Source organism: Thalassophryne amazonica, chromosome 16, assembly GCF_902500255.1.
Source record: "Thalassophryne amazonica chromosome 16, fThaAma1.1, whole genome shotgun sequence".
NCBI lineage: Eukaryota > Metazoa > Chordata > Actinopteri > Batrachoidiformes > Batrachoididae > Thalassophryne > Thalassophryne amazonica.
This window is the reverse complement of record NC_047118.1, coordinates 17,065,284-17,087,748: the sequence shown is the minus strand read 5'-3', so window position 1 is coordinate 17,087,748 and position 22,465 is coordinate 17,065,284. Positions and strand designations below refer to the sequence as shown.

Genomic DNA, 22,465 nt, shown 5'->3' with positions numbered 1-22,465 from the left:
CACTTAATTAATCATCACAGTTACACAGTAGAACTAGAAAGGTGGATTTTTTTTGTATTTAAGCCCATCCTGGATAAAACATTTCTCAAACAGATCCCATGATTTTTCTTTCAGCATTTAACAAATGCAAACATACGTAGTCTAATTTTGATGGTTTACTGTCACTTTGAATAAGACCACACTAACCACTCTTACACAGGAACTACATTATTTTGTAAGAGTCCATGAGTATTTTTTAAAGCACCATGAAGGCTTTTTAAAAATGTATTTATTTGTATCTTTCCTCTTTTAATGTAGAATGGAAAGACAAAAACAAGTGATGGTCAAAATGTAATATTCCAAAGATTGAATCAAATGAAGATACCTATTGGGAAAAAAAGTTTTGATCTTTTAGACCATTAAAAATGTCTCAGTGATGTCCAGTGGTCAAATGCATGTTTCATTTGCCAAGATCATATTATAATCTCTGTTTGTTTCCACACTCCTCCCAAGTTCGTTGGCAGATTTCCACAATAAATGGTAAATGAACTGCATTTATATAGCACTTTTCCATCTGCATCAGACCCTCAAAGCGCTTTACAATTAGGCCTCACATTCACCCATTCACACAGACACACTCGTGCACTTCATGCATACTTTGTAAGCATGATGGTTGATCCCAGAATTGTTCATAAAGGATTAGTTTTGGCAAAGGTCAAGTCAAGTCTGAGAGTATGTGCTGGTGCCACGCCTCGCTGCATCCACGACACCACGGAACCAAGTTGGCTTTGTGGATGGCAACCACCCAGGGAAACAGCTGGTCAGTTCCCACGTCTCTAAAATAACCATCAGTTTGCCACAACCAGATGAAAAGTGGGCGTGTCCTTAGCCTGCTCCAGCCACTGGGGTTCCCAACACTCAGGCACCTATGTGTTGGATCATCCACAGAAAAATGCACCATGCAGCCAAAATGTCCAAGCTCCCAAAAAAATACAAGTGATACTCCTCATCTTAGTCTCCCTCAGTATCCGCTTGTTTGACACAGAGTCATTCCAGCAGTGACCAAGGATCCTCCGAAGAGACAGAGCATCAAAGACAATCAGTCATCACCTCAGGTCACTGGACCTTTAGGCCTTAGGTCAGTGAGCTAAAGCTTAAAGGGTTATAAGTCAAAATTGTGATTAAAAAAAAAATTCTGATTAGCATCAAATGTGGCATCCATACATACAGGATTAGTGGGAGCCTGAAGAGCCCAGGCAAGGTCAAATGTGACAATTATTGGGGTGGAGGTCATGGACAATGCAATCGAAGGTTAAAAAAATTATTTTCATTCAAATTCTGAAAGCATATTCAGGCTAAAATGACCTTTCTTTGTCAGTCTGTGATCTGAGATTGTTTCAGTTTTTGAGACCCACATTAAAACAGATCAGGTTTGACAGCGATCGCTACATCTCTTCATGCTGCTCCACTTGGAACTCAACATGTTGGTCACGATCCCAGTTTATGTAATCAGAAGGTTCTGAACTAATACTGCTCAAAAAAAAAAAAGATGCCAGAGTCCAGAATACCTCTTACTGGAAATGGAAGCAAATTTGCATATCTGACTAAAAAAAAAAAAAAAAAAAGAAGAAGAAAAATCACCTGCACATTGTTCATTCCCAGTTCAAGTGGAGTTCATGAGAGTCCAAGAAGTTAGATGAGAAGACGGCCACCGGCGAGGTGATGTCTAAGGAGACGAGCCCCTCTGTGGTCCCGGACATGGTTAGGTCCAGCCAGTCCATGTTGTCCACGTTACCGCTGTCGAGGTTCAGTGGTGAATGAAGCTCCTCCATCAGCTTCAGAGTTCGCGGTTCAGTGTCTGCTCCCAGGGAGCCATCCAGGAGGGTTTCCAGCTGAGTGTCAGATTCCAGGGCCATCAAACTGTTTGACAGATTAAGAGGAGCAGTAGGCACCTGGGCCAACTGGATCAGGGGCGGAGGGCGAGATAACACCGTGTTGACGGGAAGGGTGGTCACGCTGGCTGTCACAGGTGTCGGCTTGTCTTGGCCAGGATGCTCTTTGATGAAAGGGGAAATCTCTAAAAAAATAAATAAATAAAAATAAAGGTAAATACAAGAATCCAAATGTAATAATATCTATTATTATAATATTGTAATTTAACATGTGCCTCAAAAAAAAAAAAAAAAAAAAAAAAAAATCCCACCACCACTTTTGATCAGTACATCAAAGAGGTCATCCATATGTTGGCTCACTGCAGCCGGACCCTGCAGGACCAAAAACAACAACAACAACAACAAAAAAGAGTTTGACTGGCTGTGACTGTGAAGTGATATTTACGACATTTATTTGTGCTCCGTGTCTCACCTGGACAGCCGTCAGCATGCTGCGGGTTTGTTTGACTGCGTCCTCGTAGCAAGGTGGATCCTTACACTTTGACACATGGTTTGGGTATTCTGGCTGTTGTGTGGTTAAATCAGGTTGAATCATACAGAGAAAAGGTGATTGACACTCAACAAACAGCACTTCTGATACAAACTCATACTTATGCAGTACTCTCTGTTCACCTCATTAAGGGATGTTTAGCTTTTACATGTTAGAATTTTTTAGGACATCCAAAAAAACAAACAAACAAAAAAATCCGGCTTTGTATATTACAATTTATAAAATTGTGCCCTTAAAATGCACAGTGAAAAGTAATCTCTACATCTTAGATTAAAAGAAATAATAACCTAAAAGCCAAAATGATAGTGTGAATTAGTAAGTGCCCCCTCCCCCCCTTTAGTATACCACATGTAAACCATCACTTCTACATCTAGTTTTCTAGTCAGGGGATGGATACATGAACATTTCCAAGACACTATTACATCTTGGACTTTATTTATCAAGCTGGGCGGTGCAGGCCCTCCTGCTGCGGCCTTCACCCACTTTGCCTAAATTTGGATGAGGGATTTATTCAAGTTTAGTGCACATAAACAATGTCAAATGTATATGTGTTGTCTTTAATTCTGATGTGTGCCACTATTACGTTCAAGTAGTAATAATTGTGGATTAATTGCTGTATTTTGTCTGAGGTAATTGGAGTGTAAACGTAATTTCGTTGTTGTTGCACTCGTATAATAACAATGACAAAAAAATCTCATCTCATCTCATTTACATGAATTATGTAGAAATACAAACAGTATGGCACTCTATGGTAATTCTGTGTGGAGGTGACAGTTCTCAAAAACTGAGTGACTATATAAGAAGGAGATTAGAGGGGAAAGCCACCAAGACACCCAGACAACCCAGAAGAAGTTATAGGCTTCAGCTTCTTGACAGAATATTCTTCAACCCTACAGCCTCTCATTCTGAAGACCTCAGCTCACACTCAGCTGCAGTTTGTGTTACAATTTCAGGTCAGATGTTGAGCTTGAAGTACTTGAAGTAGAAAGAGGACATGAACACTCACCGTCACTTAGCACCTGCTTCACTAAACCAAATTTCCTCAGTCCTTCTTTGATGTCAGCAGGGGAATAATTGATCCCAAAGCTGAGGTTTCTCGTTATAATGGAAACAAAGCAGTTGCATCACAAATGAGTGTTGAGTTGAGCGATTTCACTGGTGCAAAGCTTGTTTTCTTACCTTAGTTGTGCACTTTAGCTGCGTGGTGCACTGCTGTTGTGCTGGTGTGGAGCCCTGTACTTTCAGAATGGCACTTGGGGCGACTCCGCTAACAGCAGGGTGTAACTTGATGCCATCACTAGGGAGTTGGATCGTGACTCCAGGCGGGGCGATCTGGGCTCCAGTCTGCAGAGCTTCACGCTGCTTCAGAGTCTGGTGGCACACGATGAAGTGGTGCTTCTCCTCCTGTTTGACCGCCTCTGGCTGACCACCAGAGCAGCATGACTCTTTTGGAGTTTTGCTTTCCTCTTTGACCTGAATGACTGCAGGAGGACTCAGCTGAGGAGAAGAACCTCCTTGCTGAACCCTCTTTTCCACTTCCAGCTGCATCTTCAGCTCCTCCACCAGCCTCTGCTCCTGCTCCAGCTTCCTCTTGAGCGCCTCAATCTGGAGCTCCTTCTCATGCAGACGTTGGTCCTTTTCAGAACTGGTCTCTGTTAGACGCCCCTCCCCTGAGGAGCTCAAAATGGGAGATTTGGACGGATTTTCTGGAAGCTCTTTGGGACTCTCCACCACACTACTGTCCTCTGTGCCAAGACTGGACACCTTGGAGGCAACAGGGGACACAGGCGGGGTCAGTTTTATGTTATCCCACTGTGACGTTCCCATGGTGACTGTTGTTTTAGGAGCAGTTCGAATGTTAGAATTCTCTTGATAGAACCTGAGTCTCTCTATCAGATCTGTCTTAGTGCCTGAAACAGGCAGAGATCTAAGTTTCAGTTCCATTTTCAATTCAGCAACCTGGAGAGAAAAATGCATTATTAGAACCCCAACCCTTCAATCTGCTCTCCGATGCATTGTGCATCATTCTTGTGTCACCTTCATCTCTTCCAGATTAGCAGGTAAATGATCTGGTTTGGAGTTAGCAGGAGTGGTTCGAAGCTGCACGGGGGTAGAAACACCGTTTCCACTCAGAGAGACACCGGAACTCCTGGTTTGTCCCTCAGATGTTGATCTGCGGTGATAAAAGTGGTAATAAGCGGGAGTACAGATGAAACAAAGAATCTCAATTGTTTTCTAAATCACTGGTGGGAAATATGATGTAGCGCTAGCTGTCGGTATACAGTTGGCCTCACTATTTGGGAAGAGGAGTAGGGGATCCTAGTGTCGTTTGTCCAAAGTCAAACTATAACTCGAGCAGCACTCAGCTAAACCTGTAAAACTCCCATAGCGACCTGGCTTTAAACCTATCTTGGTGATCTATAGTGTATGGTCTATGGCACATCATGCTAACCCATTTGGGAACATTTAACTAATTTTTCCGATTTTCATAGAGTACAATCACATCAAAAAATAGGACACATGGTGCAAAGGGGTTGGATTTATTATCTGAATTAATCATAGGTGTGTTTTGGAAACAACATGAACTAGCCCAATAAAGGTCATCTGTCATCCCTTTGAACACTCTGGGGTCAATGGATGTGCCAGCATGTCTAAGCATACGTTTCGCCATGTTTCTGTTAATAGAAACTTCATTCAACCACGTCTTGAAACTACAATTTCCCATCTGTAGAATGCATCTCTCCTCTAGATGATCTTTGACTCACAGCCAATCCTAGAGGCCAAAGAAGTTCACATGGTCTGTCTCCTCTCTCTGCCTGCTGCAAGAGGCTGCACGCTGTTAGCGGCAGATGCTCACTGAAACACACCAGTAAAGGCTCATGAACTCTAAAAGAAGGGTTCTGTTGACCTGAAAACACTTTTAAAATGTTTTTATTTAGTCTTAGAGACAAAGAAAATGGTCATGAAAACATGTGGAGGGATTATTTTCTTCAGGAATTTTTAAACATTTTCTTCAGGTTGGCAATGGACTTTTTTTTAACATCGGTTTTCGTAATAAATGGATTTATTCATCCAGAAAGGCATTCTATGATAAGAGCAGCAGATAACATTTTGAATGTTTGAGATCTCTGCCATGTACTTCCTAGCAGGTGGCGCCCCTGCATTGCATGGTGCATATGCTCTGCAATGTGGTTCCCCGTCAGTGGTGCTGCTGCACTGCACAGCACCACCGGATGGGAAGTACATGTAAGGCACCTCTTATAATATTGTACATTTACAGTCAACCACAAAAACACAATGCTAGTTTTTAGATCAGGCTTTGCTAGTTTATGGTGCAATCATTTTCTGCTCTCACACTACATTTATGCACCATCACTGTGCCTGACCACATCTCATTTTTAGACCAACACACTCACAGGCTCACAGGTGAGTGCATTTATATTTGGTATTTACATGATGAGGATGCTGGGTGTGAAATCCACAACTGTGTCAGGTAGAAAATACCAATGACACTTGTGATGTGTGCGCTGCATTGTGCATGGCAGAAGATGGGAGGAAATGCTTCTGGGGAGCATTAGCATGGCTAAAAAATTTCTTGCGATTTACACAATAAATAGTCACTGACTGACCTCATGCGCTGTCAAGGTGTGCGCTACCCCTCGCTCTAGCGTTCCCGGATTCAATGCCAACTCAACATTTAGCATTTCCTATTTCATTGTCGACTGTGCACTGAATTCCCACAAGATCTCCTCTATTCCTGCCCAATCTCCTCTTTTTCTTTTTAAATTTTATTTTCTTTTTTTTTTTTTAATTGAGACAAACAAAAAGTTACACAAAACCTTACAGAGGATAAACATACCAGTGCAAAAACAACATAATGAAAAACAGGTTAATATCTTCTGTTGTAGCATTTGACATTTCCTGTTTCACTGTGGGCGCAAAATTTGGCACTTCCTGTTTCAGTGTCAACTTGCCACTGAACTCCCACGAGATCCCAGGAGATCTCCTCTATTGTCAATCCAGGGAGTGTCGATCCAGGAAGTGTTCAACATTTAACATTTCCTGTTTCACAGTGGAGTTAAAATTTGGCACTTCCTGTTTGGAACTCCCTGTACCATAAGCGAGTGTACGCCACTTGCGCGACGCTTCGCTTGTATAATAAACTGTTTTTGTCCATGTCACTTTAAATGGAAAGCAGCTGTTACTCGCTACACCTCATCAATATTGGGTTTAAAACCCAAATGTGAACAAAATGATCGCTTTAAATAGTGACTACTAAGAATCTATTCTAGTGGTTTAAAATGTTGGTTGTGTTGCTGATTGGTGTCGTACTTCATTGAGGTCGACAGCACATACTGCTGCTGCTGGTTTAGGATTTGGAGCTGCAGGAACTGCTGCTGCTGCTGCAGGAGCCGAGCATAAGCGGAGTCCATTGGCGCACCACTGAGCTCCTGCTTCTGGTCCGGGGGGATGTACTGGTGGTACTTGAGTTTTTTCACTCGTGGCTTGGTCTCTCTGTTCTTTTTGCTACGGCTTTTATCACTGGGTGACTTAACCTGGCTTTGCTGCAGAGAACAACAAACAGAAGGGTTATGTAAAAGATGAGAGGACCATCTGGAAGATATTTGATGAGTGTGACTGATCTCCTTCCAGTGGACCAGAGTGTAGTTAACTCTGCCAGTACCAGGCTGCACTGGAAGTCTTGTAGTGCAGCAGGAAACTGATCTAATGTTTCAAATGGTGATACAAGGATAAAATTTTGTAAAAAAAAAAAAAAATACTCCTTCGAAGTTACTGCTTTGAAAGAAAAAACAAAACCTCACGTTGAGTTAGACCTTGTGTGAAGCACCTTGAGGCAACTTTGTTGTGATTTGGCGCTATATAAATGCCATAAATTGCATTGAATTCGTTAAGTTGCATACAACGTGGCACCCGTTCACCAATTTGGATGATCTTGGTGTTCAAAAGTAGGTTTTCAATAGCAATGAAGTGAGTGCAACACAGGCTCATTGGGCTTGTGCTTATACCTGGATATCTTGGTGTGAAGCAGATGGGAGTTTTCTGAATGGAACACAGGTCCATCACAGGTTGCTTTCCCCAGCGAAGGCTAGTACCCATTGACAGCTGGTTAGACTGCAAAGATGCAGATGACATATCCTCTCCAAGGACATAGACAGGTAGCGTGAATTGGAATCAAACCCAGATCTCCATATTGGTCATTCAACTGCTATCCCACAGTCACACCCTCTCTACCGGCTCCATGTGCAGCATGCTGGGCAGGCAGCATTCTTGGCATATTCAAGTGAAGGTGCTGGTGTTAGGGAATGGCTTCTGGGCTTCCAAATATGGATTCTGCATGGTCAAAAGGTATGATTTGATCCTTGGATGGTCAATACTGGGCAAACATATGGTTATTTTTCACTGTGTCAAGCATGACGGCCATCCTGTAGGATGGTTACCATTTTAAAAAGTTGAGTGGCTTGTGGGCGTTTTCAAAACAATCATAGTGCTTGTGCCACTCTGAAAGATTTCTCTCAAAATATTCTGTTACTTGATGCACTATTGGAAGCTTTACTGGTATTATAGTTTGAAGTGCTTTGGGTTTAGATGTTCTGAACATCAGTTCAAAAATGTGCATATTAAATTATGAGTTTAGTGTTTGATGGCTACAGTCAGTGCAGCATCTATACGTGCACAAGTACAAGCTTTGCTTGTGTGCATTTTTGAATACCAAATGTCTTTAGAAGTAACTGATTGATGTTGTGTTTCAAGAATTATGAAGCAGTAAATCACTGACTGAAGCAATAGGTTCATGTAGTGTTTGAAGTACGTCAAACCTACTTCACAGATTCTCACCAAATTTGCACCACAGATAGATATTAGGTCATGGAAGACTCCACTGAATTTTGGAGGTGATCTGGATCCGGAATCTGGATCAGGATTTCAATTTGTACGCTTCACTTTGTTAGATTTTGAGGATTACGTTAAAACTGCTAAACCGATTTTCACCAATTGTTGACCACACATTGGTGCTAGGCTTTGAAAGACTCCATTAAACTTTGGAGGTGATCTGGATCCGGATTCTGGATCAGGATTTCAATTTGTACATTTCACTTTGTTAGATTTTGAGGATTACGTCAAAACTGCTTAACAGATTTTCACCAAATGTTGACCACACATTGGTGCTAGGCTTTGGAAGACTCCATTAAACTTTGGAGGTGATCTGGATCTGGATTATGGATCAGGATTTTAATTTGTATGCTTCACTTTGTTAGATTTTGAGGATTAAGTCAAAACTGCTTAACAGATTTTCACCAAATGTTGACCACACATTGGTGCTAGGCTTTGGAAGACTCCATTAAACTTTGGAGGTGATCTGGATCTGGATTATGGATCAGGATTTTAATTTGTATGCTTCACTTTGTTAGATTTTGAGGATTAAGTCAAAACTGCTTAACAGATTTTCACCAAATGTTGACCACACATTGGTGCTAGGCTTTGGAAGACTCCATTAAACTTTGGAGGTGATCTGGATCCGGATTCTGGATCAGGATTTCAATTTGTATGCTTCACTTTGTCACATTTTGAGGATTATGTCAAAACTGCTTAACAGATTTTCACCAAATGTTAACCACACATTGGTGTTAGGCTTTGGAAGACTCCATTAAATTTTGGAGGTGATCTGGATTCGGATCCAGATTCTGGATCAGAATTTCACTTTTAAGGACTTTTAAGGATTACGTCAAAGCTACTTCATGGATATGACGTCACGATGTAAAACCAAGATAAGGAAGACACTGTTTTATTTCAGCTTGCGAAGTAAATATCAGATTGCAACATCTTGATCAGTCGGATCATTCTGGATCAGTATGCAAGCATTGCATTGTGTTGTGGAATTCGGAACCAGGTAAAACCGGGGTCACAATGTGAATCACATATTTTTTATTTTGAGTCCTTGTCAATCCTTGGCGGATGTTAGAAATCTCAGATTGCTCTTGTTTAAAGAAAGTGGTTTGTTGGGTTTTAAAACAAACCTCATTTCTGGGTGGAGGAATTTATTGGGGGCTAAACCCCTAGCTATGCCTTTGATAGCAATACATGTGATAGAGCCCTTATTGTTTTTTCTGCGTGCAGTTACAGGATGCACATGAAAATAGTTTGGAATGTGAAAACTGTGATCTAGAAATGATCACAATGTCCAATTTCTCCATTTCATCTCCTCTTATAAGGGAGGGAGAGCTCATTTTATTTTCAGAGGATAAGTGGATGATGATAAATAGTCAGTATTGCTTGACTCCCATCTTTGATTTTAAGGCCAAAAATGTCATTTGATGTGAACAGAAGGCGAGCCGTGGCTAGCACTGCCTTAAGCTCCTGGATTTTTGAAACATCTTCGACCTCTGTTGTTCTCTGAACTGCGTTTGACGTGGCTAAACGCTGACTTTCAGTTCACCCCTAAAACTGATGTGACATTTACTGTAACATAACCCAGATTCCTTGTCTTCTTCTGACACGGTGTCTCTCATCACATCTCCAAAGGAAACACAAAAATAACAGCCCATAAATCAGATACAGTGAGTCCGACATCAGGAGGTCAATCAATCAATCAATCAATTTTTTTTATATAGCGCCAAATCCATGCCAGCTGCTTTTTGAACTTAGAAAAAAAGAAAAAAAAAGCTGTGAATTGTGAAGATAAAATAAAACTGCTTCCATACAACCACTGGTATTTGGAGCTGCCAGAAACAAAAGAGGCAAAATCAAAGTTTACCTTCAGTAGATGTGGTCCTGGTGTCACAGTGGTAACGGCAGCAGCGACTGGTCGATTACTATGTTGCTCATTCGCGGGGACCAGATTGACTGTATCTGACGTGGCCTGTGAGTTAAGATACAACAGATAAAAACTACATGACTGCTAATCATCATCGTGCACAGGACAAGAGGAGCGCCTCAAGTGGAAAATAACCAAAGATGAGCAGATACCAAAACAGAAAATTATAGAAATGTTCAGATAAAACACTTGTGGAATGGTCTCCCTGCATCAATAAAACAGTCAGATTCTGTGGAGACTTTCAAGTCCAGACTTAAGACGCACTTATTTTCCCTTTCGTATGGCTAGCATACTGGTATAGTTTTGTTTTACGCTTTTTACTCTTAATTCATTTTATTAGGAAACGGAGCGTGTCGCGGCCTCAACTTTACCTAAATTCTGGGTCTTTTAGTGAAGCTTAGCTTAGCTGACACACACGCTGTACAACTGGGGATACAAAATGCAAAACTATGCACTGTGCTCAATTTCTCCAATCACAGCCAGAGAAGCCTATAACTTCTTCTAGGTTGTCTGGGTGTTTTGGTGGCTTTCCTCACTCTTCTCCTTCTTGCATACTCAGTTTTTGAGAACTATCTACTCCATGCAGATTTACCATAGAGTGCCACACTGTTTGTATTTCTTCATACCTGATGTAAATAAAGTCCAAGACATATTCAGTGACTTGGAAATGTTCATGTATCCATCCCCTGACTTGTGCGAAGAAAACTGGCAATAAAACTGATTATTTACAGGTATTATACCAAAGCGTTCCATTACTTATTCAATCCATCATCTTGGCTTTTATATTTTTAATTAATTTATATCAAGTTGTAGAGATTTGCTTTCAGTTTGAGTTTAAGGAAGATAATTTTATAAATTTTTATATTGAGAAGCCTGATTTACTTTTTGTATTTGAAATGGCATAAACAAATTAAAATGTGTAAAATACCAAGGTGTCGAATACTTTTGCAAGCCACTGTAGATAGGAAGGGCTCATTATGAAAACATAACAATTCATTGTTGCCGGTAATTATACATTAATGAATAGATAGCTATGTACTATAATTCATTTCTGCAGACACACACCTAAATCCAATCAAAAATTTGCTTTCGCAAATTATCGGGAACCAATGAAGGAAGGCCAACACAAGAGTAATATGACCTTATTTCTTAGATCATGTCAAAACTACAGCACCCTCATTATTAATCATTTTAAATCATCTCACATTTTTTGTGGTAAACAAGTATACAATACAATAACAACAGTTGATTCTGGAGGACACAAATGCACTAATCAGTGTCTTGGCATCAGCGATGAACAGAATAGCTCTAATAATTGCACTATTATGCAAATTAAAATATGTAGTCTCTCTAATATGCAAATCAAATACAAGGATGGGTCAAAAATCAGAAATCACACCAAGATATTTAACTCTTTCACTATGATGACAATATTAAATGACCATAAAGACGTCCGTCTAGCAGGATCAATCACAATCACCTCAGTCTTTTCAGAGGTCAGGCACAGAATTTTTCAACCTAAAATTACACTAATACACCATCACTGTACATCAACAAGTGCTCCAGAGTCTTGACAAAGTTTTAAACATTTCTAAGTGTTTATTTGAGTGGTGCATCTCACCTGCATGCAAGCGTTTAAGTGAGAAGAAGGTGAGGCAGTCTCGGGTCTTCCAGAAGCCCTTGGAGATGCTGACGTGGATCCAGGTGCTTCCTGATGGGTGCCCAGCTGATCCGGACACAAGGAATCACCGCTGTCCTCATCAAAGCTGTACACATCTGGAATCTTGGGATGCTTCATCTCATCACCTATTGGGCCAACGTGAAAAAAGTAAAAGGTATTTTGATAAGAGAAGGTTATTGTAAGTGATGAAACTGATTCTTGGGGCACCAAGGAAGCAACAAAAAGGATTGATGAAAGGCCTAGAGTATTAATAACTATCTACCAATGTTGACCTCCTTGACACGAGAGTCCACAGGCAGGATGTTCTTCTCCACCAGCTCTACTGGACCTGGCCGCTTGGCGATCTTCCTGTTGAGGTCATCAGCCAACCTGGCCCTTTTCAGCTTCATCTGTGTGGCCTGCAGGGAGGCCTCGGCCTGCGTCTCTGATAAACACACAGGAGATCATCACCCATGAGTCAACTGGCAGCAGTCAGCCCCTCGAGTGCTTTATCACAGTGACTCACTGCAAACTCAGCCATACCTCACCAGACTGTGTAAGACAAATTTACAATGAGCACCGATTACCTTCTAGGATGTGCATTCGGATGAGCTCTGAGCGTTCAGGTCTGCCACCGAGTTTATGCTTTAACAAGTTCCCAGTCTGTTAAACAAAAGAGTTTCCAGTTTGTTTTGGGGACGTAATGTGTTGTCAAGAACAATATATATATGTATTTGGATTCAAATCAAATATTCTAGCTGTCTGTCAGAAGACGTTAGAGTTGGATGCCAATAATTACCTCATAGTACAGACTGTCAGTTACAGAGGAACTATAGCTTAGAGTGGTTCCCCATTGCTGACTTTTGATCCCAAATTGTGTCCCGATTCCAAAATGGAGGAAATCGGGCCCATTTTATTAAACTATTAGGCAAGTGTATTGTATTTGTATGAACTATTTTTATATGACTGCTTACAAATGAAGGTAACTGATGATTGCTGAGTATTGCTTGGAATTTCTGAATACCCCGCAAGTATGGATGAGTCACATTACACTAGTGTTTGCATGGATATGCCGATGCATGCATACAATGATACGCCTGCATTATTCTGAGAGTTTTCCACAAAGATCAAATCAAATCAATTTTATTTATATAGCGCCAAATCACAACAAACAGTTGCCCCAAGGCGCCTCATATTGTAAGGCAAGGCCATACAATAATTAAGATAAAATATATTTGCTTACATCTCAAAACTGTCTTCTGTTGAAGAGTGATATGCTTTTCATGGGGTTTATGTTGCAAAGGAGACCTACCATTCTTCTTTTCAGAGAATGACAGGTCCTGATTACTGCATATTGTACCTGAATATTTACAGTCAGCCATATAGGTCTTGGAGCCTATTGAGACCCGTTGGCGCCTGTGCTTATCTCCTGATTCCGTAGCACCAAGTGCATGAGAGTACACGACTCCCCTTGGATGGGATGCCAGTCTGATGCAGGTTACTTCCCTAGCTGAGGAAGGGACCCATTTACAGCTGGGTGAACTGAGACGATGCAGATTAAGGGTCTGATTTACTCAAGGTTTGCATGCGTAAAAGCCACTGCACTCTCAAATACACCTGCATGCTGAATTACTAACAGACCGCAAGGACGATTGCATCTGTCAGATGAGTAAACTAGCACGTACTGTCAATATGGCTTTTACCATTATAAATATGCAATTTGCGGTTTGTCCACCCAAGAGCACATAACTGTGGGATGAAACATGATTTATGAAGTTCAAAAGCAAATTCAGTGGTTGCTAATTGTGTTTATATTTGGCGACTTTAAAACCTTGGCATTAACTGATGGCGTGTGACACAACGCTGTTCCAGCAGCAGAGAGATCGCTTCACATTCACTGTAAATGTTGAGTATATTTAGTGCTTATTTCTTTAAGAATAAACGTCTCCATGCATAACAGGTGGCCTATAATACATTTTGTGCAACTCATGATAATTACAGTCATTGATGTGTCACACTGTGTCACACAAATACACAGTCGCATTTCCCTTGGCCTGTGTGGAATGATTCACACAAGTCTGTGCGTGTGTGTTCTGTTGGTAAACACCACTCATAAGACAGATGTGTCTCATCCCTCACAGACTCAGAGCTGTGCAAGTACAAAGGCACGCGTTGTGTGTGCGTTCTGCTGTGTGCATCAATAATAAATCATTACCATATACAACCCCTGGCAAAAATTATGGAATCACCGGCCTCAGAGGATGTTCATTCAGTTGTTTAATTTTGTAGAAAAAAGCAGATCACAGACATGACACAAAACTAAAGTCATTTCAAATGGCAACTTTCTGGCTTTAAGAAACACTATAAGAAATCAAGAAAAAAGATTGTGGCAGTCAGTAATGGTTACTTTTTTAGACCAAGCAGAGGAAAAAAAATATGGAATCACTCAATTCTGAGGAAAAAATTATGGAATCACCCTGTAAATTTTCATCCCCCAAATTAACACCTGCATCAAATCAGATCTGCTCATTGACATTGACCCTATGCCATGACATTGACCCTATGTGTCTTTTTGCAAGGAATGTTTTTGCAGTTTTTGCTCTATGGCAAGATGCATTATCATCTTGAAAAATGATTTCATCATCCCCAAACATCCTTTCAATTGTCCAAAATATCAACATAAACTTGTGCATTTATTGATGATGTAATGACAGCCATCTCCCCAGTGCCTTTACCTGACATGCAGCCCCATATCATCAATGACTGTGGAAATTTACATGTTCTCTTCAGGCAGTCATCTTTATAAATCTCATTGGAAAGGCACCAAACAAAAGTTCCAGCATCATCACTTTGCCCAATGCAGATTCGAGATTCATCACTGAATATGACTTTCATCCAGTCATCCACAGTCCACAATTGCTCTTCCTTAGCCCATTGTAACCTTGTTTTTTTCTGTTTAGGTGTTAATGATGCCTTTCGTTTAGCTTTTCTGTATGTAAATCCCATTTCCTTTAGGCGGTTTCTTACGGTTCGGTCACAGACGTTGACTCCAGTTTCCTCCCATTCGTTCCTCATTTGTTTTGTTGTACATTTTTCGATTTTTGAGACATATTGCTTTAAGTTTTCTGTCTTGACGCTTTGATGTCTTCCTTGGTCTACCAGTATGTTTGCCTTTAACAACCTTCCCATGTTGTTTGTATTTGGTCCAGAGTTTAGACACAGCTGACTGTGAACAACCAACATCTTTTGCAACATTGCATGATGATTTACTCTCTTTTAAGAGTTTGATAATCCTCTCCTTTGTTTCAATTGACATCTCTCGTGTTGGAGCCATGATTCATGTCAGTCCACTTGGTGCAACAGCTCTCCAAGGTGTGTTCAATCCTTTTTAGATGCAGACTAACGAGCAGATCTGATATGATGCAGGTGTTAGTTTTGGGGATGAAAATTTACAGGGTGATTCCATAATTTTTTCCTCAGAATTGAGTGATTCCATATTTTTTTCCTCTGCTTGGTCTAAAAAAGTAACCATTACTGACTGCCACAATCTTTTTTTCTTGATTTCTTATAGTGTTTCTTAAAGCCAGAAAGTTGCCATTTGAAATGACTTTAGTTTTGTGTCATGTCTGTGATCTGCTTTTTTTCTACAAAATTAAACAACTGAATGAACATCCTCCGAGGCCGGTGATTCCATAATTTTTGCCAGGGGTTGTATACATCTGTTCATGTACTGAGATGTCTTCCATACATATTAGGTCTGGACAAAGAGGTGCTTTACACTTAGGTCACTTAAGTGGCTAATTTCATTTCATTTTGTGCTTACAGCTACTAACATGCAGTATCCTCTTTTACACATTGCTGTCTATGACCGTCAAACTACATCCGACTCTTCACTCTTTTGGGTCACAATGTATTCTAGCAACAACACAAATTTTTCAAAGACATTTAAAAACTCCCCAGTTGCATCGTCTGTTCTATAAAACTATGTTTATCATTGCTTACACCAGACGTCAGGCCGCAATTCGTTATCAGCCGTCACAAATCAGCAATAGGAGTCCAACTTTAGGGCCCCTTCACACATAGTACGATTAAGTACAAATCTGGGCGACTCACGGTGGAACAGCTCGTATGAGTGAACCACGAATACACTGAGCCGATTCTGGTGTGAAGGTGTCGTGCACGCAACAGTGTTATGCGACCAGGAACACAGTGCAAGCAGCTGGGACGAGGTGCACCACATCACGCCGCTGATGTGGTGCACCTAAAATAAAAACCAGCTGTATAATTAGTGAATGTCACTGGGTTGATATAAATACGTAATACATAAAAGGGGACGCAATCCTGTGGTTAAATAACCCTGATTAAATAAAAAAAAAAATGCCACTCACAGGATTTGAACCTGTAAGCCCTGATTACCAGACAGAAACTTGACCACTGCACTACCATCACTGGCCTGTAATCAGATCAGAAAAATGCCTGAAATCAACATGGACATGAAGGAGGTGTGCTGTGTGTGGCCGCTGCAGCAAGGCGCAAAAGCGAAAGATGTTTTATATATTTCCACGTGAGGACAGCAGGCAGACACACGCACCTCACAGAGGAATGTTGTAAGTTCATGTTCTTCCAAACACGGAACGTGTTCTCAAACTGGGACGTCCAGGAGCAGAGATCTTATGCCCCCCTTGTCTGTTCAGCTCCCAGGCCAGCGTGTCACTCTGTGTGTTATGTGGTCATTCATTTTCCTTATGTGTCATGCAATTGCTTATATAGGTATTGTCGTAATTATCTATATAACTGTCCTGGCGGTGGTGTCTGTGTTTTAATGTGTGCTCTGAGCCATCTGTGATCGGCTGACAGGCCCCTCCCCATGCTGTGTGCGATCAGACGTTGCTGTCTGGCCTCCATGTGATCAGATCTCTACATACATATAAGCATTTTATGCAAGTGTGCCCCCCCCAGCCCCCACCGGCATGCCAGATGTGTTGGGGGGAGCATGACACATGCGCACATGTGCGAGACACATGCACTGCATGTGTGTGTCTTTTTGCAACTCCACAGTTGTGGGGCACTTAAGACAAATTTCAACTATAAATCCAGCTCAAAAGTGATTGTCTGCTGACTGTTTTTGTGATGATAGTGCGAATGGCCACACATTTTCTAAGTGCCAAATGAACAGTATTAGATATTCGCGTGTCAGCTGGAATTTGGCTGACACCTGCCGCGAGAGTTTTCGATGGGCTCTCACAACACACACTCTGTCTTTCAGCCACTGGTGTGCGCAAATACTTGTAGCAACAGGTGTACGAGGTGTTCGAGGCACGATTTTACACGTATTGCATATGATTCCTATGCAATATTATATGCGTATTGCACGCGCACTTTTGCGCAATTTGACCAAATTCGCACTATGTGTGAAGGGGCCCTTAGACAAAAGAGCAGGTTGTACAATTCTTGAACTGTTTTCCCCAAAAAACTGATAAATTGTGGGACACATCAGTCACATCAGACACATCAGTCCCACAGTAATAAATTACACCTGAGACAGCTGATTAGTACAGTGGCCGATCGAGGACACAACATTTTCGGTAAGACAACACGAGCAAATGCAAAAATTTACAAATACAAAATACACTTGTGACAATTCAACAGGTGGATGCATAAAAACAGTGCAAAAGACATGCAAATGCAGATAATAGAAGTGTAGCCTACAGTGCATGCAACCGTTTCACTTGATAACTTGTATGCAGCAAATTCACACAACACACTCAAAAACCCAGATGCTCTGCAAAGCACAAAGCAGACAGTGCACTGCAAGATTCACTATGTGCTTTCAATTTTCATATGCTGCAATCGACAGATCAGATGACAAAAACTTTGTCAATATGCAAATATATATGGATCTCATCTCACTGTGTATGTAGCTGCACAAAATATTAATCCGCTTGGCTAGTGTCTTACCTTGGCTCTCTCCAGGCTGCGAATCTGCTGGTGGAAGGTAGCAGGTGCTTTCAAAGCTATGAGAAGATGAATATATTTCCAACATGAGGTCAGTAAAACTTCTTCCAGTTTTATAATATCACTAAACCACCCATGACACATTGGGTTTCTGATTACTCAGATATCATAAAAAAAACAATGATACACTAAACTGAAGGTTTATTTTGAGATAATTTAAATAATGTATAATCCATTTCATATAATTAATAAATCATTAAAAGTGATTTGATTGATTATCATGAGGAATTGGAAGAATGGTTGCAACAAGCCCAATCAGCGTGTTGTCAATGTGCTGTCTGCTGAATCTTAAAATAGAAATCTCAGTAATTGTTCTACCATCATTATTTGAGTATTTAAAACTGATGCTAGCACCAGTGACTAATTACATAGGATTCAGGTGTGATATTTTTAAGACTGGAATATGCCACAAAAGGCAGAAAAACAGTACTAATTTAGTAATCCTTCACCCAATTCCAACATATTTCTTTTAATTGCATTTGTCTTTAATTACACGCAAACAATCTCAGAGTTCTAGGAGCAGATACATGATCACCGATTCAGGTCTATTCACCTTATTCTTATTTTCTTTTCTTTTTTTAAACTCCTGTTTAAATACAACTGTGTGTCTTCCCTGTAGACTGTTACAGCGTATTCCAGTTCATCAGTGAGGAACTCCAGCAAAGAATAAATCTCACTTGAAGATCATGTCTTTTCAGGAAGGTGGGGGAGTGGTGGGTGTTGTTTACAGACTCTGGCCCTTATCATTTAGCAGGCAGACACACTTTCCTCTCCTTGATGCAGTCCTTCTGCTGCAAACATCAATCAGATCTCTGAAAAGTCGTTTTTCCACACATCTTCTTGTTATTAGTATGACATTATTGCACGCCTGTCCTTGGAGCTTTCCGCCCCTAACGGGAGGATGCACCCTTCAACACAAGGGTCATCGCTGCACAAAATTTCATTGAAATTAGAGGTGGGTGATACCGGGAATACCAAATTCCCGGTATCGCCCGGGAATACCAAAATCCCGGTATTTTGGTAAAACACATATCAGCTAAGCACTCACGAGCACATTGGACATTATTGCTCTACCTATATTAACCCCCCCCCCTTAGTGGAGGTGGGCGATGACAGGAATTTTGGTATTGATCCAATACCATGTAAATACAGGCCCAGTATCGCCAATATTGATACCGATACTGATACTTTTTCATATTTAAGCTTCATAGATCCAAAGAATCCAAAAGACCTAGGATAGAATTTCGCCAAAGCTTCATAGATCCAAAGAATCCAAAAGACATAGGATAGAATTTCGCCAAACACTGTACGTGACAACATAATACTTTATTATCACAATCAACATTTTTGTTTAAAAAATATCACTCAACACAACTTAAAACAAAATCTCCTGAGGTAGAGGGCTGACAAACCACAATACAAGGGTGCGCTGCTCCGTGTTGTGTGACACAGCGCAGCGCTGCTCTGACAGACAGAGAGTAGACTTTGAGGAATCTGCGTGCACAGCAGTCAGTGCGTGCGGGAGAGAAAAAAGCTTGAGTATCGATCTTTTTACACGAGGATCATTCAATATCAATACCAGCGTTGGTATCGATATTATCGATATTAGGATCGATCTGCCCACTTCTAATTGAAATCCATTCACCAGTTTCTTTCAGGCTTCCTTCCTTCAGCCAGACAAGCACAGAGTAGGGCACCTGCATAATCCCCACCCAAAGGTAACTCAAGGGCACTCAGACCTGTGCCAGTCCTCTGTTCATCTGTACACTACAAATAACATTTAAACCAATGCCAGACAAATAAAAACTAATCCTTGATCCAGTTCCACAGCTGCCTTAGAATCTCAAGACCAACCCCAAATCAAAATTTTTAGTGAAATCAGATCTTGTTTTATCTTTGAATTCAGTTAATTTTAGATTTATTTAACATTACACTAGATTACAAGCTCTTCAATTACTTTTAGAGTTTATTATACCTTCCTTTTTTATTATACCTTTATCTTTATTTTCTGTTTTTTTTTTCGTGCACTTTCATTTTTATATCGAGTAACCCATATGGAAAAGATATACATACATTTTATAAAGTTTGTATCTGTTCTATCTGGAACTTGTAAGTAATACATGTGACAGTCAAACCAGATATAAGATCCTTAGTAAATTTGTACAATGTGTGACTTATATAAATTGGGAACTTACAAGAACAATATATGACAATAATTCCACATACAGAATCCTTAGTAGATATGTGCAGTGGTGTAGTCTACGTGGAACGCAGGTAGACGCCGTCTACTCACCTAAAATGACCGGGAATTTCCGTCTACCCACTTCAAATTGCCCCGGGAAACGTGACGGTGTAAATAAAATAAGCGCTTATTGACTTTAAAAGACAGCCATCAGGCGTCCATCACTGCAGAGTGCACCGTATGTCCCACCCCCGCTCGCTCTGCTAGATAAGAGTTTTAATTGGCTCATAGAGAGATGGGGCGGGGCTACCAGCTAATCAGCGCGAAAGCCGCACACAAACAAGAAGAATGCTGGAAGTATCGATGGTGATTATTACCCGACAAAATGAAAAGAAAACAGGCCTCGGTTTTAGATTTTTTTTTTTTTTCCCCAAAACGTCCACCTGCTGCTTCAGGGCCGATTGATGAAGTTTGCACCCTGAGTGGAGGAGATAAACCTGGCGCTGTCTGCATTTCTGGTAAGTGGGCTAGCCTACGACAGCTAGTTTTTTATTTGTTCACTAAGCTAATGGGCCTTTCACACTGAATACGTCAGACGCGTCAAAAAACGGTCTAAAAAGCATTATTTTCAATGAGACGCGTTGCTTTTTAGATGCTGACGGGAGCGCGCATTGCCGCTTGTCGGCAGGCTGACGTAGACAAAGTTCAAGCCAATCCAACTTTCTGAGCCGTGACGTACCTTTGCGTTGTCCAATAGGAACGACGCGTCGGGCCAAAACACGGAAGACTAGTGGCAGAAACCATAGTCATATATGAGTAGACCCCGCATTGACCGCTGCTTCCTACTGGTGCTGGCGAGTCGTAGGGCCGCCATCTTGGAAGGGGCACCCGCTCCGCTCAGTGTCATCTATTTGACAGGCGCAATGAAGTGTCAGTGCGTTTAATCAATCATAACTCGCTGTATACAAAACGGATTTTCACGATTTTTTTTTTGTTTCAAACGTTATGCATGTAGCCATGAGGCAGGGCACATGGTTCAATGAATGTAATTTTAATATATATAGTGGGCTTAAAAGTAATATATTCTGATATACCTATAGGGTGCATTGGCTTAATTTTTTGCATTTCAGAATATTGAAGTAAATTGTGATATGAATTCAATTGACTATATATACACTCAATAACATTTTTGTAATCCTTACTTTTTCTACTCAAATAAAAAAAAAAGAAAATGTAGACCTCACACTCCAGAATGAAATACTTAGACCGTTTATAGTAAGAGTGCCAACATTTCTCAGACAACCCATTCGGCATTGTCCTAAAGTGTGAAATGTATTTAGTATTATAGACAAATCATTCAAATTCACATGCAATGAAGATAGATAGATAGACAGACAGACACACACATATATATATATATATATATATATATATATATATATATATATATATATATATATATATATACCTACTCTTTGGAGGTAAACCGGGAAGCTGAAGATGGATGGAATAACACCATCCCACAGTCAGACAATCTGACCTGTCCTGTCGAAATCATCATTCTTAAAGTGTTCACTGCACAGCACAGAAGAATCATTTGCAGTGAATCCTTCTCTCCTTACTGCTACTTCCCATTTCTTCTGGACATCTTTGTCTTTGGGAAACCTTCAAAACAAAAATGGCCAATTCTGGAGAGCCTACAAAAAACACTGTAAATGTTTACTTATTTACTTCCTCCTACTTTCTTCAACAAAACTCCTATTTTAATGCATATCTACAGATAATGAACCAAAGCTGCTGAAAACTGTGAGTAAGCTTGTTTTGCAAACTATTGTACAATCAGATATTCTGTTGTCAGGATTTTTAAGGATGTAAGTGGGTGGGTTTGAGACACGAGAGGTAGCCTATACTGTTTTAAAGTGAAATAATTAGCTACATGTGAATAATGCAGTCTCTGCCACGTGTGTAAAATTAGCTGATCATTGTTATACCAGTAATATTTATTTTATTTCGACAGGAGCATTCTTTTGGCAGTTGTAATACAGCTGCTATGTTTCAGTTAGCCTCCGGCACTAAACTATAGTTAGCCGGCCGGCATCTCGCTAGTGGTACAGTAAGTAATATTCTGTTCACAAAATACAATAATAATGTTCAATCTTACTTGTGAAAAGTAATCCCCTCATCCCTGCTTCCAATAGTCCGCCTATGTGAACAAAAATAGGCCGCACAGTGGGCAGGCATCTTCTGTGACTTTGTGGACTTGTTTTGTTTACAATAGGACTAATTGGTAGGACGCCCCTTCAAAGATGGCGGCCGAATTTCTTGTGCCACAGCAGCCAATGTGGGGTCTGTTCAT

At 40.7% G+C, this 22,465-nt stretch overlaps 1 protein-coding gene across 2 annotated transcripts in view; it reads right to left on the bottom strand.

Moving 5' to 3' along the window:
- Window positions 1–216: 216 nt before the first annotated feature.
- Window positions 217–22,465, bottom strand: part of mrtfbb (myocardin related transcription factor Bb) — a 45,821-nt gene continuing 23,572 nt past the window's right edge. The window contains exons 3-14 of one of the 2 annotated variants that reach the window (XM_034190309.1): window positions 17,871–17,926; window positions 12,500–12,575; window positions 12,196–12,357; window positions 11,874–12,058; window positions 10,193–10,297; window positions 6,754–6,986; window positions 4,459–4,588; window positions 3,601–4,380; window positions 2,344–2,436; window positions 2,183–2,243; window positions 1,599–2,056; window positions 217–1,485 (exon numbers count right to left, since the gene is read on the bottom strand). In XM_034190309.1, the coding sequence (XP_034046200.1) occupies window positions 1,632–2,056; window positions 2,183–2,243; window positions 2,344–2,436; window positions 3,601–4,380; window positions 4,459–4,588; window positions 6,754–6,986; window positions 10,193–10,297; window positions 11,874–12,058; window positions 12,196–12,357; window positions 12,500–12,575; window positions 17,871–17,926 (2,306 nt within the window). In that variant the 3' untranslated portion in view covers window positions 217–1,485; window positions 1,599–1,631. Of the gene's footprint in view, window positions 1,486–1,598; window positions 2,057–2,182; window positions 2,244–2,343; window positions 2,437–3,600; window positions 4,381–4,458; window positions 4,595–6,753; window positions 6,987–10,192; window positions 10,298–11,873; window positions 12,059–12,195; window positions 12,358–12,499; window positions 12,576–17,870; window positions 17,927–22,465 lie in introns of both variants that reach the window. The other variant, XM_034190310.1, reaches the window with a different exon arrangement.